This window comes from Mangifera indica, chromosome 4, assembly GCF_011075055.1.
Source record: "Mangifera indica cultivar Alphonso chromosome 4, CATAS_Mindica_2.1, whole genome shotgun sequence".
Classification (NCBI taxonomy): Eukaryota; Viridiplantae; Streptophyta; class Magnoliopsida; order Sapindales; family Anacardiaceae; genus Mangifera; species Mangifera indica.
Genome location: NC_058140.1, coordinates 14,808,119 through 14,830,302, shown reverse-complemented (window position 1 = coordinate 14,830,302; position 22,184 = coordinate 14,808,119). Strand labels below are relative to the sequence as shown.

The following is a 22,184-nucleotide window of genomic DNA, read 5'->3' as shown; positions in this document are numbered from 1 at the left end:
TAATAAAAATTGGTTTAATTCTCACAGTTTTAATCTTAGTTCGATACTAAAACAACTTTTTTTTGACTAAAATAAATTAAAACGATATCGTTTTATATTAAATTTTTTAAATTCACGAGTTTGACAAGCCAAACACCCTTAAGACTCAAGTTCGAACTCGAAAATATTGAATTCTCATATTGAGTTCGAGCTTGATTAAACTAAACTCATTTTAGACTCGTTCGAATTAAACTCAAACTTACACTCGAATAAGTTCAATTCGAATCCAGTCCTCCATGAATTCAAATAATGAGAATAATATTAGTTGTTGTTGAAAAAGTGCTACTTCATAACAAATTGGATATAAAAATTTTAATGAATGTTTTCTAGTAATTAATTAAATTAATTTTCAATTTCAAAAAAATAACTTAAAAACTATGATTTAATTATTGAGTGATAATGGTAGTAGATTTAAAATCTTCCAGCTAATACCCATAATAGTTGTAGCAATGTAAGATATTATTGATTATTAATAGCATATTCTTTTACTTTACAATTAAATTGCATTGAGAATTTATACCCAATTGAACTCAATGGTGCCTTTCACTTTGTGAGTTCACATTTATAACCAGCTGGATTCATGCTTGGTGCTAAACCAAATACAATTCTCTTAGAAAATGTGAAACATTTGTAACCTACACAAATCGGGATCTTATACAAAAATACCATATTTAATACGGTAAATATTGATTTTTTGTACTAATCTATTCATGAGCATTTTAAATCATAAAGAATGTTTTTATACTTTACAAAAATTACGGGTGTGCTTCAAATTAAAAACAATTCTAATAAAACCCTGATTTATGCGGCGTAGTGGTTGTGATTCCAGTTACTGTACTATAAGGGTTTGCCTGTTTGACAAAGTTAGATAGCTTTCCCTTGATAACAAAAAAAAAAAAAAAAAAAATTAAGAACAATTCTGTAAAGTTATATCTGAGTACAAAAAATTCCCAATTAAAAAAAATTTGTTACCGCCGCAATCAAGATGGGTCGTAGTTTTAAACTAGGCTAGTGGGTGAAGCCCATGGATCAGAATTTGGGCTGTGCTAAACACAATGACCTTTCATTGATTATATTTAGTAGGCCTAGCGAGCACCAACAAAGTTTAACAATAAAGATCTTTCATCAAATCTTCATAAGAAAAATAAAATTTATCATACTCAAGGAAAAGAAAACATATATTATCTTATTGGAAAAAATTAAACAAACATAATATTACAGATATACATATATTAAAAACTATATTATCGAAGAAGTGAAAAATAGTTTTATAAATTGACACCATTTTTTTCCTAATGTAAAAAACTATATTATAAGATGAATGATTCATTATATATAAAGTTTTCGCCATCCCAACTGCTTTCATCATTGGATTGCATTGATGAAGTTTTGCCGTCTTTGTTGACGACGGAGGAAGAAGATGGCTCGGTCAAAGCCAATAGCCAGAAAATAGAAGAAGGATTTTGAAACCTTAGGAGAAAAAAGTAAAATTTTTAAAACTTAATTTAAAGAAAAAATATTAATTCATTAAACTAAAAAGAGAAAATGATATAAATTTTTAAAATTTACTGATTTAATAATAAAATAACTATTTTACCCTTGATCATAAGAGAAAATTTTAATAAAATTTGGATTAGAGGTGACTCTTTAGTTCTTGAAATCTTGCGAATGTATGTTTGGGGTGAGAATAAGTCTTTTAGCCTATTACAATTTATACATCATAGAGGAAAACTAATATGGGAAGTCAAAGAAAATCACTAAAATAACGAAAATGGTCTTTATTTAATTTTTTTTCCTCTTTGATTTTGAAATGAAATTCTATCGTAGAAAACTTGCGAAAAACACTTTTTTATTATTCATAATATCAAAGAAATAAAAAGAGAACTGTTCATAAAAGAAATAAAACATTATTCACCAATATCAGTTATTATTCTTCAGAATTAATATTAATGGATGCATTAATTTATCTCTTACAAACAATCCTGTTGATGATGATGATGATCTCGATTTGCTTCAACATGAGGAACCAAATACTCATTCATCATTCGGTCATTAAGCTTCATGGCTGCTGTCGTCCTCAAATTCTGCAGAGCCTTTTCAAACTCTTCAACCTCTTCAAGACTCATTTCTTCTACCGACTGTTCCCACCAATTCCTCCCCATTATTTCATTCATAGTGTTCTCCTCTTCGATCTGTTTCGACCGAAGCTTTTCCCTCTCCAACTCCTTCAACGCCTGCTCGTATTGCCTGTTGTGTTCTTGCACAAACGAGGTGAAGCCTTCGGAATTAACCTCTTGATGATGATGGGAAGACGAAGACTCGTCTTCGTTGAGAAAGCGGTTCAAGACGGTCTCGAAGTTTGGATGGCCGAGGAGATAGATTTTTCCGTTGGGAGAAAACACTACCATGCCCACTTCTGCACCGCATAAAACGCTCAACTCCATGGCTTTACTGAAGAGGCCTGAGCGGCGCTTGGAGAATGTTACTTGCAGGCTGTTTTTGTTTTCCAGTTTCTTTATTTCGATCTTCTGCCGGCCTTTTGTTGTTTTAGTTTTACTGTGGCTGGCTCCATTGTCGTTGCTGTTCATGGTGATGGACAAGGTTTTGATTTTCGTCCAGAAAAAAAATTCTCTTTTGGGGTATTTGTAGGTGAATGGTCTCTACGTGTTGAAGGGGTTTTTTTTCCTATTTGGTGTCCATTTCTAAAATGTAGCACCAAGAAAAAAAAGGTAATTACCAAATTGATTTATTGGCCTTACCATTCATTGTAAGCCTTTTAAAAATCATAAATATATATATAAAATGATACCAATTATGGTAAAAATATATATTTAAGATTATAATGAAATATTATTAAAACCGGATTAGATCAATCAATTTATTTGATTTAATTAGGAATCAATTTTTTATCTAATTTAATTTTTATTTAATTGTTGATAAACTAAAATATTATCGATCGATTTTTATTTATTTAATTATTAATCAACAAATCATGTATGATGATCAAATCATCTTAAATCAAATATTTGTAAACCCAATTTTATTATAAATCGATTCTACAATTATTTTAATATAAATTATATAGCAAATTTCATCAAACTCACAAAAGATTCAAACTATTTTATAAAAAAACCAAAGCAAAAACACACAAGATCTACACCAAAATGCTTAAATCTCTACACGACAAGCTATTAAAAATAATAAGGAATTACTTATTAATCTTTTTTGTCTCGTTTGTCATAAAAAAAAAAAAAAAAAAAGAGCAATACTGTCGAATTTTAACTTCAATGAACAAGGATGCAAGGTAGGGGTGAGTATGTGGGGTGAGGTGAGATTTCAAAGTTGAAAATGAATTTGAAGTTTGTTTATATATGAATATTTTCTTTAAAGTGTAAAAAATTATTAATCAGTTTAACACTAACAAAATTGGTTAATTAAATTCAGGCTAAGTTAATTGTAATTAATCTAATTAATTTCGCAAAAATTAATATAGCTCATCATTTCTTTTGAAATCATTAGTATATGATCGATTTGCATGCAAAAATGATCTATATTTGATTGGAAGACTTAACCAAAATCTCTTTGACTTGAATATATATTTTTCAACTCCTCTGCAAATCTCAACGGTTTTCTACAATCATGAAAGATTTGATACAAGTAAATTCAATTTAATGAGAACTTGTGAAGGTTTAAGGAGAAACATGTAGTATTTATTAGGTTAATTAGTGGATTCTTCGTTTGTTTGTTAAGGTTCTATTGAATTTATAATTTGTGTTACTCAATTCAAGATTGGGAAATTAATTCTGTCAAATTTTATTTCCCGACCCATAATTTAATTGACTGTTCCAAACATTTTTTACAAATTTATAACACTTAACATTTCAACTATAACCCAAATGATTAAAAAAATATATATTACTAATAATAATAATACCATAATCGACTGCAATGACTAGCAAGCTACAAGTTGTAACTTGCCAAGATCTTGCTAGCTTCGTTTGCAACATTCTTCTTGAGCTCTTCCATGGCTTTTCTCAATTGTAGGAGCTCATGCATCTTGAGTTCATCTCATCAGTAGGGGCTTTCCACCAACACAATCTCCCGTTTGCTTGACTCCCAATTACTTAATTACATTTGATTAATGCAACAATTTGGAAGTTACCAAATCTCTCTCTTTTCATTTCATGTGTGAAAATTAATGTTATTATAAGAAGTAATTATTATACAATCATCCAATTTCAGGTCACAAAGTAATAGTACTACAATTCACCATAGTGGGAAGTTATTGGACATTTGATTTACCATTATTAATAATCAATTCACTTAAAATTACTGAAGAATATTTTGTTTTAATTGCAGCCAGTTTTATATGACTTAATTTGATCATTAATTTCTGTCCCATTTTTTACATATCCAAAATATAACGTCCCCACCCATGAAGAAAAGAAAAATACATGAAATCTACCTAGTTCATTTTATTTCTCTATGAATACGTAATAAAAAATTAATAGATATAATCAAAACCCAATTACAGATAAATTTACGTGGAGACTTCCAATCATGATTATTTAAACGTTATAATTGATGGTTTAATTTAATTTAATTTTTCTGCGTCAAAATTTTCATGCAGATCAGGAGGCTTGAGCAAGTGTGTAAAGTCAATAGTCAAAACGGCGAGTTTTGTTTAAAAAAATTTAAAACCAAAACTCACAATTGAGATACCGTAATTTATTGTTTCCTGTTATATAAATTTCTTGATTTTGTTCCTTCTATAGCTTGTTCTGTTTCTCTATCGTAGGATTTATGCTATTGTATAAATTTGTGTGTAATTTTCTCATTGAAATAAACAGAAATACAATTTATTCATCTCCACATAATCAAAGGTATTTCAAACCAAATGACAGACACATCATTAAAGATTAAAAGACTTCAACCCAAAAACATGGATAATATATATATATAACCATGAATAAACTGAAGCAAACTGTGTTATGGCAGAGACCTTTCAACATCGTAATAAACCATCAACAATTTCAGTAAAATCCATGTCCGAATGCAGGATTATTATATCCATGAGGAGCCATCATACTCGGATTGAGGCCACCAGGAACATTATTATTATTTGGCTGAAGATCAAATGGAAGATCAATCCCTGCACCACTTAATGAAGTCCCTCCAAGAAACTGAGGACCAGAATTCTGAATCATCACTCTCTCAGCTTGCTTCGCCACGTTCTTCTTCAGCTCCTCTAGCGCCGCTTTCAACTGCTCTAGCTGCGGCAAACTAAGCTCTTCAATCGGATTCCTCCACCAGCAGTGACCCTGAGAAGCCTTCCTCATCTGAATCAGCTCTTCACCACGCTTCTTTTCTTCCTCCAATTCGCTAAGTACCTGAAAAGCTTGCATTCATTTCATTTAAGTTATTTCTCAAAGCAAAATTAATTATGCTATTTATTCATTCTTACCCAATCGAGCAAATATAATTATGCTTAAACTTTTATTATATGATCATATATAAACAAACGAAAAAAAACACCTACCTGAGTGAGTTGCATGTTGAGCTCCCGAACGCTGGCGTTACGGTGAGTCTCAATGAGTTGCATAGTGCCGGAGATTTGAGGGGGGGCACGGGTGAGATAACGATCAATGACCGAATCAACGCAAGGGTGGCCGAAGGAGAAGACCTTCTTGCCGGGAGAGAAAACCACCAGGGCGACTTCAGCACCACACAGAGTGCAAAGTTCACTAGCCTTTTTGAAAAGGCCAGAACGGCGTTTCGAGAAGGTCACTTGGAGATTGCTTTCATTAGGCATTTTCACCATCTCCACCTTTTGGCGACCCTTGCTCTTTCTTGCCATGGTTTAATATGAGAGAATTGCTGTATGAATGTGTGCATGGAATAAGAAGAAATAAAGGGGGTTTTATAGGGGATTCTAGATTTAGAATTTAACAGTTTGAGCTGGCTATTATAACAAGTTATTGGTGAAAATTCATTTGGGCTTTGTTTGAATTGAATTTGTTACTAGTTTTGGTGATTTTAGAATCTTGTAAATATTAATTTATATGGTATGAACTTGATGAATAATTAAGGATTAATGCAACTCTTTTAATCAGTTACAGCCTTCTCCTCGTTTCCTCATGACCACATACAACACAGATTTGACAAGAATTTGCTTGGAAATTTCTGTATACAGAGGATGAGTATTAGTTTTACGAGTTTATCTTTCCACTCAACTCATGAAAAAGCAGAAGTAGTTGAGAATTTTGAGTCATTTCAAAATAATGGTATGTTAACTAAAATTCGAACAAGTTTTGATGTACAAAATTTTGGTAATTACAGGTTTCGATGAGTTAAATGTTAAAGAACATTTTTGTTAATCAAAGCCCTCATGATTATTCTTTGAATTTGTCTTGTCTAGGGCGATAGTTTTATCAGGAAGAATGAATCATGTTGTAATTTATAATTATTCCTCATTAATTAAGTTTTACCATTATCTGATAATGAGATAACTCCGCTTGTTAATCCATTATTTGGTTTCTTTTTTTAGTATTAATTTCGAGATATGGCAATAGAGAGGATAAATGTCGAATATTTTAATCTCTATCTCTATCTCTGTCTTCGTTAAGAAGAATATTTCTCCATCTCCATCCCATCCTCGATGTGGAATGATGGATAATTAGTGTCCTCTCCCTATACAAAAATTTTCCTTTTTTTCTTCTCCCCTCATTCCCGCGAGAAAAATTGCTCATAGTTTCCCCTTTTCATCATATTAGAAAAATAATATAATATTTATTAAGTATTAAAACATATTTGTAATAATTTAAAATTTTTATAGATAATTCAATATATACGAATTTAGACAAATATGTTAAAAAGGGGATGAACAAGAGAGAAAATGGGTCAGGAATAAATTATTTTCATCCCCCCTATCCCCAATAGTAAAGATTTTAACTATTTCATCCCTATCTTTATTAGGTAATCTCTTTCTAATTCGGGAATACGCATATTAAAGATCTAGTTTCATAAACCGAATTCCCATCTCTATTAGTCTTGTTGAAAAAAAATATATATATTTGCTAAATTCCCTTTTAAATACACCGTTGAATTACTTGGTTGTAATTTCAATTTCAAATTCAAGAATTTATATTTATCTTTTTTTCAATTTATATTTTCTGACCTCTTATATGTATCTGTTGACTAAAACAGTGAGAAAAGAGAATCCCTAGAATTTGTAGTATACTAGCAGGGTAATCCAAAGTTTTATCAGTAGTTAATCTATTAAATTTCTTGCCTAAATATGTTCTTATCCTTGTTGGAAACAATTTCATTATACAATTAAACTTGAATGAGACGGTTTTTTTTTTTTTTTTTAAGATTGTTGTCTTATTTTGTTTTAATTAAAATGATTAAGTGATTATTTAATGATAAAATCTTAGGTATTAATTAAGTGATTAATTATAAATTAGATAAGTAATGCATTTTCCCACTTGAATGAGACTGAAACTGAAAGAAAATAATAATAATTCAGTTACAATTTCTAGGAGAGGAATACTAGTAGATTTCATATAAATGTCATCTCTGCTGTTTTGATTATCAGTTAATAAAAACAATAAAATTGCATTAAATTACTTTTTTACCCATGCAATTGTACATGTGAGGAATTAACCTAAAATATTGATTGAAATGATTAAATAATTATCTAAATATATTTCTTATAAATTACCCAGAAACTAAATCCACTCTTTGTACCATCTGAATTTCTCAATTCTTTTTTTTTTTTCTGTTATATTTTGATATATTAACATTTTGTTTGCACGATAGTTTACCAATGAATGTTTATTGTTGCTAAGATTGTGTAATGAGTTTACATTAGCTTTTAATTATTAAAACAATAAAAATTATGTATTGGGTAATTTTAAATAAATACAAACTTATATATGTTATTATAGGATTGGGTAATTTTAAATTAAAAGGTAAAATAATATTTAATCATACAAAGACACATATAAATATATATCTATTTGTATATTTAAGATAAACACTCGTAATATTACTCTTATTAAAAATTAGTTAAATTCAATAAAACTGTATACAAATTTTAAGTATACAAATATATACACATATAGATATATCATAATGTAATTAAATGATTTTAAATTAATAATAGAATAACACTAAATCATAAAATAACATATATATATATACGTATATTTATATACCAAAAATATATACAAATAATATTACTCAAAAATAAAATAATATTTAATTAAATGATAATATATTATTTATATACTTAAATTATACATTGAATATATATATATATATATATTATTTATATTGATAACAGCGTACCATATTAATCGTATACCGAATACTGTTGGCTTGGCTGTTTTTAAATAGAAAAATATTTATATTGCCGGTAGAAGCAAAATCTACAGACAGGACTATTCTTGTTTTGGCACTTAGTTACCATGCACGACTTCAAAGGGGAATTTTAGAGGCATTATTATAATAATGACACACATAAATGGAAACATTGCCATCTAATCATTTTAATAATTTATAAAATAATGTGGGCTGGTTTTTACATAATTTTGACATTGAATTTTAAAGCAGCTGCTAACTTATTTTGATGAACCATAGTCACAAGCGACTGAATCAAATTATCTCTTCAGATCAGGCAATGTGAAGGGTAACTGCAGATGACTACTGGGTCTGAAATGAAAGTTCTTTAAGCTGCTGAGGATCCACCTCTGATGGAGCTCTAGTAAGGGCACACTGAGCAGTTGTTGTCTTTGGGAATGCTATGACATCCCGGATGGAGTTTGCGCCGGCCAATAACATAACCAGTCTGTCTAAACCATAAGCAATGCCTCCTGCAATGACAAAAAAGGGACAAACTGGTAAAAAATGTGCAAAGTAAAAAGTTCACCATCAGAGTCCAGGCCGACAAGTTAACCCAGCAATATTGCAATTTCTAGGCTTGTCAGCAAGTGCTACAGATCCAGGGCAGATGTAAACTATAGATTCTAAAGAAAATCCAAACACCCACAAAAAAACTGCAAGTCAATGCGGAAGAAGACAACAGAGATGATACTTGACTAGCTAATGCAAATGCTATTTCGATGAAAAACCCTTCAATATATCAAACCATATCCAAATAATAGGCAATTCTTGCTGGTCAGCCTCTGCTGCCCCTAAGCAGTGAATCAAAGTCTATGCAGCTAAAACAAGCTAATCTCTATTGCAAGACTATCAACTCAAACATTATCATCAAAAATATTTCCTTCCACATTTATTAACTCAACATGCTCACTAAAGTCATTCCTGGTTTGAACAATTGACATTTGATTGACCACAGTTAATTTTGCTCTGTTGACGTTTGAGACAGAAAGCTATATAACTATCTGCAAATTCCATAATGTATCAACATAATTGGGGAAACAAACTAAAAGAATGTGCACAAATATATGCTTCATGTGTGCAAGTATTTACCACAAAATGGTCAACAAAAAGTGTGGGCAAACTAAGATTTCCATACCATGAGGCGGAGCACCCATGTCTAAAGCCTCTAAAAGGTAACCAAACTTTGCTTCAGCCTGTAGACAAAAATAGCATATAACCCCACAATCAAAACACGTAAAGGTATTCAGAGAACAAGAATGTGCTATAAATAGAATAAACCCCAAGCCCTCAAGTTTGAGGTTGGAAATTCAAGGTACCAAACATTCAAAGTGTGGTCATATAACACTATTTTAGATCAGTTAACTAAAACTAAAGTTCTTACATGAACTACAAAACACATCACTGAATCTCCAAATTAAAACGGAAAATACACAAGTTCTACTGTCCCAATTTGAGATTCCAATAAGTCCAATACAAATTATGAATGTCAAACCTATCATTGTCAAGATAAACAAAAGTAATGATCTATGTTTCATTAATGACTTTGTGTTTTTTTTTTTTTAATTTTTTGGTTCTGTTACTCTCTGCAGACAGGTTAAAAAAAGGTCTTCAAATGCATAACATGATATCCAGACCGTTGACTCTAGGCTTGGTTCATAAAGATATTCACAAGTCATGGGTGATAGTCAACTTCCACAAGTAACCAAATAGCTGGAAGACTGTTGTAACTTCGCAGAATCATGCAACACCTAAACCAATGCCTAAAATAACTTTAAAGCATACAACTCAATCATGGTGCACAACAGCTAAAAGTGCTAAAGAGTCTTATCACCTGTTCAGGTGAGATGCCAACAATTCCTAAAACTTTTTGTTGGATCTCGCGTTTATAAATTCTCAAACTTCCTCCACCAATCTGACAACACAGGGAACAAGTAACAGCAGAACTTTATTATCATTTTCACATGGTAGAAAGCTTTAAAAATGCAGAAATCTGGAAAATTAAATTAACCTCAACTCCATTGTAAACCAAGTCATAAGCAAGGGCACGAGCAGAGGAGAGATTTTCCATGTCTTCAGGGTTTGGTGCAGTAAATGGATGATGCAAGGCCTACAAAGAATAGCAAATCCATGTAAAAGGGGAAAAAAACAAAAGATGATGAACAGAATTATTGCAGACTATTAACATTTTTGGGAAACATTAACATGTACCCTTAAACAGAATAGATAAAGAAACACATTTTAGTTGCACACAATAACATGTATGGGAAAAATTTACATGTACCCAAACGGGTGTAAGATAAGCTTACATGAGAACATAAATTTTTATTATATGAACACATTTTATCTACAAAAAGGTAAAGAAACACATTTTTTTAACTTCATAATTATTATCAAAATATCGTAATTTCTGTGGCATAAATATATGCTCTTAGGGCATACATTAAGACCACCTACATATGTAATTATCAAGTAAGTTTGTCCACTGCCTCATAGATCCTCCTCCAAATAATAAAAATATCATTAAAAATATACTAACAGCTAAAAGGACAGATGTGGGCATAAATCATTTTAATGAGAAAATCAGATCTTTTATTCCGATTGGTACGTTTGAAACTTAAAAACTTGAGCTACTTACAGCCAATTTCCATGAGAAATCTTTTCTTATATAGCGTGCCATCCCAACATACAGACAAATGATTTCTTTTAAAATTAACATCATGGCGAAAATTTATGGAATAAAAAAACAATGATTGAACCACAAAAATCAGCACCATGGAAATCCTAATAAATACTTATGAAGCTAGTAATAATTATAAATCAACAATAATTAATTTCAGATAAGATGACTAAATGAACATGATGCAATCTCTATAGAACTAATATTGCCGGTGAAAGATGAAATGACACAAACCTCAAACCTCTGCTCCAGTTCATTCCATTCAAACATTGGAAAATCAGTCACCCATAGAATTGAATGCTTGGACTACATATCACAAAAAATAAAAAAAAATAAAAAACATAAAAATGTCAGATAACACCACTAGACAACTAATCATATAAATTTGAAGACTGATTAAATAACTTACCTGATCAACTAAGCCCAACTCATGGGCAAAAAACATTCTAAGCCGGTCCAGAGTTCTATTAACTGATGCAGGATGACCCACTGCAAACAAGATTAGATCACCTGGTCCTGCAGAGCATCGTTTCAGCAATTGCTCTTTATTTGTAGGATTCAAACTTGATACTAGTGCAGCAATTCCCTCAAACTCTCCTGAAAGGGAATTTTAAACCTATCAATTGTGAAAACAAAACTTATAGGATGTTCAATGTGATGACAAGTGTGGGGATAACAATTGTCTCCATTTACCACCATCAATAACCTTCAGGAAAGGTAAACCCTTTGCTCCAGACTTTATTGCTTCATTGTAAATATCGCCTTTCTTAAGCGCTGTGTTTGAATAACTTTTAGCACCAGAAGGGACACATAGTGCCTTGACGATTCCCCCATTTTTCAAGGTATCTGAGAAAACTCTGAAGGGAGACTCTAAGAAAAGATCTGATACCTGCATTTCAATATAAAAATCCTTTCTGTAATAAGAATGCAAAATGAATTTTTTTTATATATATATGGCTACCTCTGAACTAAAAATTCATCATCAGTGTATAAGAAAAGGCAGATAATTACATCATTCAACTCAAGACTGAATCTAGTATCTGGCCTATCCGAACCATATCTACTCATTGCTTCAGCATATGTTAGCCTTGGGAAAGGGTTTGGTAGCTGGACACCTTTAATCTCCGTAAATACCTGCAGCAAACACAACTTTCTACTCAAATGTCTCTTGACTTGTAATAGAGATGTATCCAGTGTACCAAATAAAAGAAAGGGGAGAAATAAGAAGAATTAGGGAAAGAAATAATTAGAATTGGGAGAAAAAAACATAATGTCACAAATAAAGAACCTTTAATATCATCAACTTCTGGTGACAACCAAATGATGCAGATCAGAATGGATAAAATAAGATAAAGTAAGAAAGAGCTGAATCAGAGAAAAACAAAAAGAATCAAGGAGAATACGTATAAAACTGGGAAAAAAAGCTATGCTTCAACAGTATAAATACCAAGAAAAAATGGAGAACAAATAACTAAACATAAAATTAAACAATAGAAGGAAACAAAATCACCACCTAACGAAGTTCTCGCTTATTCAAACTAGGAAGGAAATAAAAATAAACTTTAGAAAGCAAATAGAGAATAATCTCTCATTGATGTTGTACACCAATTCCCCCAACTGAAAATACAATTCAACTCTTGGCAAGTAGGTTGGAGAAAGGATTAATCAGGGAATAACTATCAATAGACTAAAAAGTGCCAAAACTTGATCTCAAACAGTCATCAAAAAGAGGAAAATCTATATATTGGCATAAAAATTCTAGCTTTCATATGTTTAATTTTATTAGGAACACAGAACTTAACACTTATAATCAAAACATGAAAAAATTTTGCAACAAACACAAACATGTCATTAACTCTGACACAGCTAGACTTATTCATAATTTTGCCAAATTCAAACCTATTCAAACATAAGACCGATCAATAAATTCCACCTACAAGTTTTAAACTGATGGAACTAGACAATTTTCATGGCTGGGATAACTTCATTAAGTTGGCTTATAATTAAAGCATTTGTTTCCACAGTATGCAGTCTCAAAATTATTTGCATGCAGGTATAAGTAGAATTTGATGAGCACCCTTAGGTATTTGATTAGGTTCTATGCTAGAAAAGGCAAATCACTAAATAGTTAGAGGTCAGAAGGCAACAGAAATTGCATCAATTATACTAACCTTTCTAATCATATCTTCATTGAGCTTCAACATGTCCTCCAAAGGAGTGAAAGCCATTTCCATATCAAGTTGAGTGAATTCAGGCTGTCTATCTGCTCTTAGATCCTCATCTCTAAAGCACCTGCAAAGACAAAATTTTAAAATTTTACCACTTCAAAGCTAGAAGTAAATTTGATATAGAAAGAATTCTAAAGGGAATAAGTCACTTGTCATTTCCTAGAAAAAGGAAAATTAACCACCTTAGAGTTCATTAAAACATGAATATAAAGGGTTTTAACTTCAAATCTATTTGAGAGTATAGGAAAAAAAAATGCACATGGTCTTAAGTGAAAAGCTGTTCGTGAAAAACAAAAACAAGAGTGTAGTTGGTACACTTGCAGTAATACAATCAAAAACTCTAGAAGCAAAAAAATACCTTGCTATTTGATAATATTTATCAAAACCTGAGACCATTAACATTTGCTTAAAGAGTTGTGGACTTTGAGGCAAAGCATAGAATGTTCCTGGCTTCAAAATACACATTAGAATGACTCAGAGCTGCACAAGCCACGAAGAAGTATAAAGCAAACAGATAGCAAAAAGTTAAAATCCAACACATGGTTATCTATTTCTAATAAACAAAGTATGAAGCCAGGGAAAAATCATGAAAACAGTATTTTTTTTGCATATTTGTTAATAATTATGCATAGCTCGTCATAATATTACACATTTTACTTAATACATGTAATGATTTCCTCCAAGTTAACTACTGAGTGTTGAACATGGATAAAAATAAAGTTGGGCACACCAATTCTTCAACAGGAAAGTGTCATAAATTTTATAGGACACCACAAAGAGCTCCATGATAGTTATATGTTGCCAGCACAATGTCATTTCACTAAGAGCACAAGCTTCGGTATCTCTCAGCATAACTAATACAAACCATAAGTGATCCCCCCCATTTCAAAAAGATAAAATCAAGTTAGTGTTCTAAATCCCACAATCTGAATCCGATTCTATGCCAAATTTGTAACAAACTCTAGAATTTCCGTTTCAGTCTTTCCAGAGTTACAATTACAAAAAGTGGTAATTGCTATTGAATGAACAGAAACTCATAGCATGAGTAAATACCTGAACTCTTGAGGGAACCAAATAATCCCGAGCACCTTCCGGAGTAGACCTAGAGAGTATTGGAGTCTCAATCTACCTTAAAACCATGAAAAAGTAAGAAGAAAAACAGAGAATAAATATAAATAACTTGAAGAAAAACATAAAAATAAAATAAATACAGAAGCCTCCCTAGAAAATACCTCCACAAAGCCATGTACATCCTCCAGATATCTTCGAAAGAGTTTTACCACACTATGCCGCAACAATATGTTATAATGCATTTGTTGCCGGCGTAAATCAAGGCAACGGTATCTGTAAACAATTTTTTTTGGAGTCACAACAATAGGGAAAAGCAAATACAAAAGTTTAATTGAAACCCAAAAGATAATTCATGTAAAAAGAGACATCTTCAATCAATGTTTAAGTACAATGTTTCCAATCAAAGACTGGAAACAAAAAACTTAAAGCACAATGTTTTCACAAACAAAAGAGTAATTAAATAATCAAATGAATAGCACCAATCAATTATAGTCAATATACAAGTAAAGTCAGTTTTATGATAATATGATAAACCCCAATAGAATGTCAGCAGAAATCAGAGAAAAAAGTGGTGACAGTACCATGAGGAAATGAGAATTACATTATATGGAGCTTTACAAAATCAAAAACTCAACAATTATCCAAATAACGTGATTAACATGAAAAAATGACTCAAAAATAGAGTTAGACGAGTATGTGTGTTCCACGGTATAGGATACAGGAAAGACAGGATAGTAATACATGTCTTTGACCCACATTTAGGAGTGTATTATTTTTTAGAGCTACACAAATTTTTACTAGTCCAGTAGGCAGCATATAAATGAGACCCTGAGGAGCCACAAGTCTTGTTAGTACACCTTCTGTTATGCTATACACTTTGATTTTTGGAATGATTGAGCAATTCAATAAAGTAATGTAGTATAATTTTATAATTAATTAATTAATATCATTTTATGGCCACATACATCAAAAACATACATTGAATCAAGTAATTTTATACAATATAGATGTTATTACAAATATATAGAAAATAATTACGAAACTTATTGATTTCATATATGATCTTCTCCGATATAATGTGCACCAAATGGAATACAGTCATACATTCTATCCAGTCTAGTCCAACCTATGGCGATAACAAAAGCAAATAAATTACCTCAAGCGAATCTCCTCTTTTGCATAATCTTTTGCATCATCAGCAGTAGTAACTAGGAAGGGCAACTTTGATTTCACAGAATTCAATACCTGCACATCCTCTGCAGCCACCTAAGGTACAGGTAGTCAGCAACATAATTTAAATTGGACTAGATACCAAAATAAATGGAGCCAATGAAGTAAAAAATGCGATAAAATACCTCAACGAAGCCAGTCTTCATTTTCTTATTAACTGACTCACTTGGCCGAGATCGAACCACACCCTCCACAGCAACCACATATTCCAACCTCAAATCATTCATGGTGGAATGAGCATCAGGAAACTTGTCAGGCAGCGTTGTGACCTATAATCAACAATATACACAACCAAATTTTAACTAAGAAACATAATTTTCACTATAGGAAAATCAATATCATTTTTTTTTGTTAGAATATGTTTCTTGGAAACGCTTGCTTTCAATCAACCAAGGGTGCTTCTGTGAAATCAGAAAAGCATCTATCTTTAGTGCTTTCTTAGGATTGTAACATTAAGATATGCCCAGGGGAAAGTTATCACAAGCTTTATTTTTATTAATTTTATATTATAGTTAGAACAAATCCACAATAGTTTATTTTCGTTAAATTGCTCCCTTCACACGCTTAAAAAATTAACCCAATTTAAAAGAGCTTTTACATTCTGCTATAATTCTCAGAAGTTTCAATAAAGAATGACTCTATACTTCTTAAACAACACCAAACGATAACACAAAACACACAAATTTACAAAAGATAATGCATTAATAAATACCTGGACAATACCGGTGTGATCTCTGAGATTAAGAAAAGTGAGGCCACCATGGACCCGGTGGAAGGCGACCCACCCGCAAAGCCTAACCCGTTTACCCACATCATCTGGCGTTAACTCCCCGCAGAACCCGGTGCGTGAGACCCATTCGAGAGCGTCCTTGTGAGGCAGTTGTGGCTTGAGAGCAGTGGTGTTGGTGGCAGTTTCATCGGAAGCAGAAACGGAGGAGAAAATTCTGTTGTTTTGTGGAAGTATTTTTGTTGCAGAGGGTTTGAAGAGATAGAAAGAGAAAGTTCTTGTGGCGCGCAGAGACAGAAGAGGGAGAGATTTGATGAGGAGGGACATGGTTGAGTTACAGGAAAACCAGGCTTATCTTCTGCAGAGTGTCAAAAAGATACGAGGGTTTAAGGCTCTCAGTTCAGTTAAAGAGTTCACCCATCTTTGGCTTTTAATCAACGCACCTTGTTTAAACCCCAAAGTTTAAATAAATTAATTCAAGTCCAAAAATTATATATAATATTTTCATCCAAAAAGTAATTGTTATTAGTATTACTAAAATCTGCTGTTTGATACTATAAAAAGAAACAAAAATCACTGATTATTATAAATAAAATAAGAAAAAAATTATGCTTTTTCATAAAAATATGTTTTATTTTTTTCAATAATATTAAAATTATAAGACTGTAAATCAGAAAAAATAAATCTTTACTATAATTGTAAATTGAAATAACGATATAAAATATGCACATTTTAAAATTGAGAAAATAAAATAAAATAACGTAAAACCAAAAAAACCTAAAGAACAGAACCACGCTGCCTGAAACTAAATTGAATTTTAGCGCATTTTAACTTTGTCAACAGTTGTTTTCTATCTAAACTATTTTAAAATGGCAAAATTCTACTCTTCAAATTGAAAAATAACATTTTATCAACTTTTGTCACATATTGTAAATGAAATTATTTGATTTCTATGATAAATAATGAAAAGACAAAAATATATTCTAAAATTTTGTATATTTATTACAGATAAATAGCACTTTTATCTCTCAAACTATATTAAATATATTGTCACCCCTATGTAAAAAAAAAAAAAAACTTAAGACAATCGTCAATGAGGAAATACTGTTGGTGAAGGTGAAATTGCATTGTATCAGTTTGATTCCAATCGGGATAGCACGAAATGCTGTGATTACAGCCGGGATCACATATAACAGAAAATTTAAAGAAACTGCCTCATATGGGATTGGATTTTTCTTTTTAACCTAGGATGGCGACAATTTACATCAGCAGTCAATCGATTCTTGATGGTTTCCACCATCATTTTCAGCAAAATTTAACCTAATAATATGGTAAATGCATATGCATCATAAATAAAAGACACGGAATCACAATTCTCTGAAAAATTGTAAGCATGAATGCGACTTCTTTCTCGCTAACTAAAAAACAATAATCTGTCCTCACAAAATCTATCTTAAGTGAAATTGGCAGCAAGTCGACAGGAAATTAAATAGCAAAAACCTGAACCAATTCTACTGGTGTGCACAAGTAGCATGCCAGATCCAACTACACAACAACAATCCAGATTTATTTTATATATCATATAGTCCTGGTCATCAATTCTGAGGTACCAGGACTTGGTGGTTGAGATCTATCTTGTATTAGGCAATACTCCTTACATATTGATCAAGAGATGTATTAAACAGCTCACACCTGCACAGTAATGGCAAGTATTCTATCAATATCGATCTAGAAGCCATAAAAATAAATAAAATGCCATTCAACTATAAAACATGTCTGAATATGAAAAAAATAAATAAATAAATGTGCTACAGTCGCAAAACTTTAAGAGTCTGAGCAGCATCATGAGGTCAAAAACTAAGCCAAAACCTCAGTTCTCACAAGCACTCTATGCTAGTGTTATTGTGTTGACCAGTGTGGAGTGAAAGTTCACAGCAGATAAAAAAACCTAGAGAGAACCTTAGTCTTGCAGACTCAACCAGATTCATGATGCATCATGTCATTTGCAGGATTTTTTTTCCCTACAAAAGTCTAAGTTTCCATTCCCTGCTTGATCTGGATAGAGTATATCCTAAATGTTTTAATCTTCATTTACAATTTGAAATTCATTCATGACAACAATTACATCAAGTATAATAAATATTGGTACTTTACAAAATGATCAAAAACTAGGTATATATCACATATGATTCCTGATAAATACTGGATCCTGAATCTTTTTAATTGCCCTAGTTGTTGACGCACTTGACATGCTCAACAAATTAACAATTATCAATGCATCATTATCAGGGGAGTTGACCAGTGTTGCTAAAAAGACATAAAAATTCTTAACATAAATATTTTTCAATCTCCATTATAAACAATTAAACAAGTTACCTGATTGGAGTTCCCGGAGTATACAGAGGATTCTTGACAACATATTCAACATATAAGTTGTAAATGTACTTTAGGGACTCACGCAGGTCACCAGTCCTAGGATGAGTGATCAATATAAGCTGCATGAAAGAATATGTGTGTTGATAACATAAAAGTTTAAGAGCAGAAAGAATAGAGATATTTGGGAAAAATTCCATGACATGAATCATTAGCAGCAGAACTACTAATAAATGTCAAGCAGGTATCCTGATACCATTATGACAAACTGATTAATCCAAATTAATTTATTCATGCAAAGTGGAAACGTTAACTCAACTCTTCCAATGGAACCATAACAATAAATTTACAGATAAAAAGCACTGGTTATTCACCAAATGTGTTAGGTTCTTCTGGATTTGAGTCAATTTAATTTTATTTCCAACAATTAGCAGACTACAATATGACCTTCTTAGTTCAACCTTCAACTTGAAGGCTTACCAGCCGAAAGAATACTTCCAAAATATCAAAAGCAGGCAAGTTGGCATGTTCAAGATTAAGTAAATTCCTATGTTTCCCCATTCTAGATAAATCAATTAATTTATTCTACGGAATTAAACTAGATGCCAAAATTTTTCGTCCAATTTCCTTTAACTTCTTTAAGGCAAATTATCATTAATAAAGCTGAACCGAAATCATATGACACTTCGGTAATCCCAAAATTTAGCTGAGCAGGTTCAACACCTAAACTGGAAGTCTGCTTATCTGATGATAAATCTTGATCTGTTCTAGTATGTCAGAAATTTGTGCAGATCTGATTTTTATCTACTAATTTCCAATCCCAATAAGTTCGATGCCCATAAAAATGTTATGGTGCAACTAAATAAATTGAATGTTTGAAAGAAGAGACAGTGAAAGGTATAGCCAACAATACTAGCACTAGGAAATGCTTCCTATAAAGCATCTGACTTTAAACAATTTCAAGCCCAACTCAAATATTAAAATTTCTTCAACATATCTCAACCAATTTCAAGCCCCATATCTGATTTCAAGTAAAAAGAACAATATTAGATTCCACATAATTAAGATCTCCAATTAAACCTTGGAAGCACATTATAATACCAAGGGATGTTCTATCAGCAGTTAAGCTTGTCCATATGGCTCAATAAACAAGTGACATATTTTTTTGTTTCTAATAAGAAGCAATAAATACCATATATATTACAACTAACCTTTATACCAGATGGACTTTCCATAAAACTAAGTTTGTATGTATTAGTACGAAAACTGTGAAACGAACAACCTTGTCCGGGTAATTGAGGCATTCCCAGGTTTCCCTTCTCTGCACTGAAATAAAAGATACTATACCAATATGAAATCATACAAACAAAATAGAAATTATAAAGTTCATGATTTAATCAATAATTAGCCCTAAGTATGAGTAATATGTCCATCAAGTTACAAGACAATACCAATATAGCAGCCATTTTTCATCCTAAATACATGAATAATTTATCAATCTAAAACTGAAAATTAAACATAGAACCAAAAGATCATGAATTAGTAAATTTAAATGGCATCTAAAGGTCACATGTTTATCATTTTATTGCAAACAGAATATGCATACGTTGTAGGATCCATTTTGGCCGTTAACGATTTGAGAGAGAAGAGGAGACCAAACATTAGCTTTTGATCTTGTTGCGCGTTGAGTGTGCGAAGAGGGCGATTCCATTCCCTGTAAAGCAAGCACACACCGTTCCTATCAAACATGTACATCATGTGGCCATTGTTACCGGAAGTCGTCGGAACTGGCGGTGATGGAGTAATCTCTGAGCCTCCGAAGAATTGCATTTTCGCCTGTTCCACAAATTCCTTCAGAACTCTCCACAATATAAATCTCAAATGGTGATTTCATTTGAAATCAGATCGCATAAGAGATAGATAAATCGAAACTTCAGTACAATCACGAATCTAATATACATCACAACAGAGATGGATGCTTACCGAATCCGAAATCTGAGTGGTGATTAGGCTTGAGATCAGTCAAATCTATGAACAAGTGATTGGTGTAGGTGAATGAAAGAGTGAGGTAAATGGTCTCTACTTACTGCTATTTTGTGGAAATGTTTAGACGCTTGTCTTTATACTGTTTGGTAAAAATGTCACCCAGATAGATGAAAATCCAGTTTCCCCACTCATGAGCTGTTAAAATGGATGATATCTGTTTGTATAAGAATAAAATATCTATTTTACCCTTGTTAAATGAAATGAGAAAAATACCTTTCAATTTAATCTCTCAAAATTGATGTGAGGGTTTTACTATTCACCCTCCTAAGTTTTAAAAACTAACATTTTCACCTTACTTAAAGATTTTAAACTTTAAAAACTAACATTTTTACCCTCAAACCTAGGGTTTCCATATTTTTCAAAATACAGCCACCCCCCATAACTTTTAAAACTAGTATTTCACCCCCATTCTTCAACTTCATCTCCGGCGTCGTCAGCAGTCTTCTCCTTCTCCTGGTGCGACAACGGTGGTGCGACGAAGAGATAGAGATGTCTTCGTCGCACGATGCGACTTTGTCGCTCATCGTCCAAATCTGGGAGATCGTTCGACGAAGGTCTCTTTTCTTCTCTCTTTGTCGCTCGTCACATCTGGACGACGCGATGACGAAGGACAACGAAGCGTCGTCCTTCGTCTGTTCTTCCAAATCTGGACGACACTTCGTCTTCCAGATTTGGGCGACGAAGGATCGTCCTTCGTTGTCTTTTATAGTCGGAGATAGGAGATCGATCGAATGCGTCGGCCGTCGGTGGTGGCCGGAGAAGGAAGCAAACGCCAGGGGTGAAATCTAAACTTTTCAAACTTTGAGGATGGGTTAGTTATTAGTTTTTAAAATTTGGAGGGGGGCAACGGTAAAATTTTAAAGTTTTAAGGTTTTAAATAGCAAATGACAATTTTACCTCTATTCCTAACTGAAAAATTAGACGACAGTTTGCTCATGGATGGAAAAAATAGATTTTTATCTGTCATGAGTGATATTTTGAAAATGCATCAAAAGTTAGGTGGGAAATAGTCCTTCTCCCTTTTAGAAATGCCGAAAGACTTATAACCAAAATCCAAAATTATGTAACAAAATATTTTTGTACCCTTTTATATTAATACTAATGATCTGTACAAAATATCATATAAGAAATGTGGTTTTTAATATATAAGCTAAATTGATATTTTATTATACAAAGTAAATTAATATTTTTTAATATTTAAATTAAACTGTTTAGAGATCGTATTTATATATTTACTTATAAATTTTATGGTTTACTTTGTTACAAACTATAAAAGAAAGATTGTGATAGGGTGAATTGATATTTTATAATACAAGGTAAATTGATATTTGGTAATATTGAGTGTAAATTAATTTTTGCCAATTGGTATCTTCCAATTTACATGTAG

At 31.9% G+C, this 22,184-nt stretch overlaps 4 protein-coding genes across 5 annotated transcripts; all 4 read right to left on the bottom strand.

The window, feature by feature from the left end:
• Positions 1-1,918: 1,918 nt before the first annotated feature.
• Positions 1,919-2,678, bottom strand: LOC123214898 (agamous-like MADS-box protein AGL62). The gene has a single exon (XM_044634912.1). It carries the CDS (start codon positions 2,625-2,627, stop codon positions 2,010-2,012), a length of 618 nt encoding a protein of 205 aa, XP_044490847.1. The 5' UTR covers positions 2,628-2,678; the 3' UTR covers positions 1,919-2,009.
• Positions 2,679-4,851: 2,173 nt separating this feature from the next.
• LOC123214791 (agamous-like MADS-box protein AGL62) lies at positions 4,852-5,944 on the bottom strand. The gene is made up of 2 exons (XM_044634782.1): positions 5,579-5,944; positions 4,852-5,429 (listed from the first exon to the last, which is right to left on the bottom strand). The coding sequence occupies exons 1-2, from the start codon at positions 5,894-5,896 to the stop codon at positions 5,073-5,075; spliced, it is 675 nt and encodes a 224-aa protein (XP_044490717.1). The 5' UTR covers positions 5,897-5,944; the 3' UTR covers positions 4,852-5,072.
• A 2,623-nt stretch (positions 5,945-8,567) lies between these two features.
• LOC123214916 (aspartate--tRNA ligase, chloroplastic/mitochondrial) lies at positions 8,568-16,827 on the bottom strand. 2 transcript variants are annotated; one of them, XM_044634942.1, is made up of 15 exons: positions 16,364-16,827; positions 15,777-15,920; positions 15,578-15,687; positions 14,583-14,694; positions 14,404-14,475; positions 13,709-13,800; positions 13,294-13,414; positions 12,134-12,256; positions 11,819-12,011; positions 11,532-11,719; positions 11,357-11,428; positions 10,454-10,552; positions 10,277-10,357; positions 9,581-9,638; positions 8,568-8,915 (listed from the first exon to the last, which is right to left on the bottom strand). In XM_044634942.1, exons 1-15 carry the CDS (start codon positions 16,703-16,705, stop codon positions 8,746-8,748), a joined length of 1,977 nt encoding a protein of 658 aa, XP_044490877.1. In that variant the 5' UTR covers positions 16,706-16,827; the 3' UTR covers positions 8,568-8,745. The 2 variants fall into 2 exon arrangements, with proteins under 2 accessions (XP_044490877.1, XP_044490876.1); XM_044634941.1 differs by having other exon boundaries at positions 11,816-12,011; positions 16,364-16,825.
• A 924-nt stretch (positions 16,828-17,751) lies between these two features.
• LOC123213070 (trafficking protein particle complex subunit 1-like) lies at positions 17,752-20,891 on the bottom strand. Its single transcript, XM_044632410.1, has 5 exons — positions 20,735-20,891; positions 20,358-20,587; positions 19,963-20,077; positions 18,755-18,873; positions 17,752-18,070 (listed from the first exon to the last, which is right to left on the bottom strand). Exons 2-5 carry the CDS (start codon positions 20,579-20,581, stop codon positions 18,019-18,021), a joined length of 510 nt encoding a protein of 169 aa, XP_044488345.1. The 5' UTR covers positions 20,582-20,587; positions 20,735-20,891; the 3' UTR covers positions 17,752-18,018.
• Between the last annotated feature and the right edge of the window lie 1,293 nt (positions 20,892-22,184).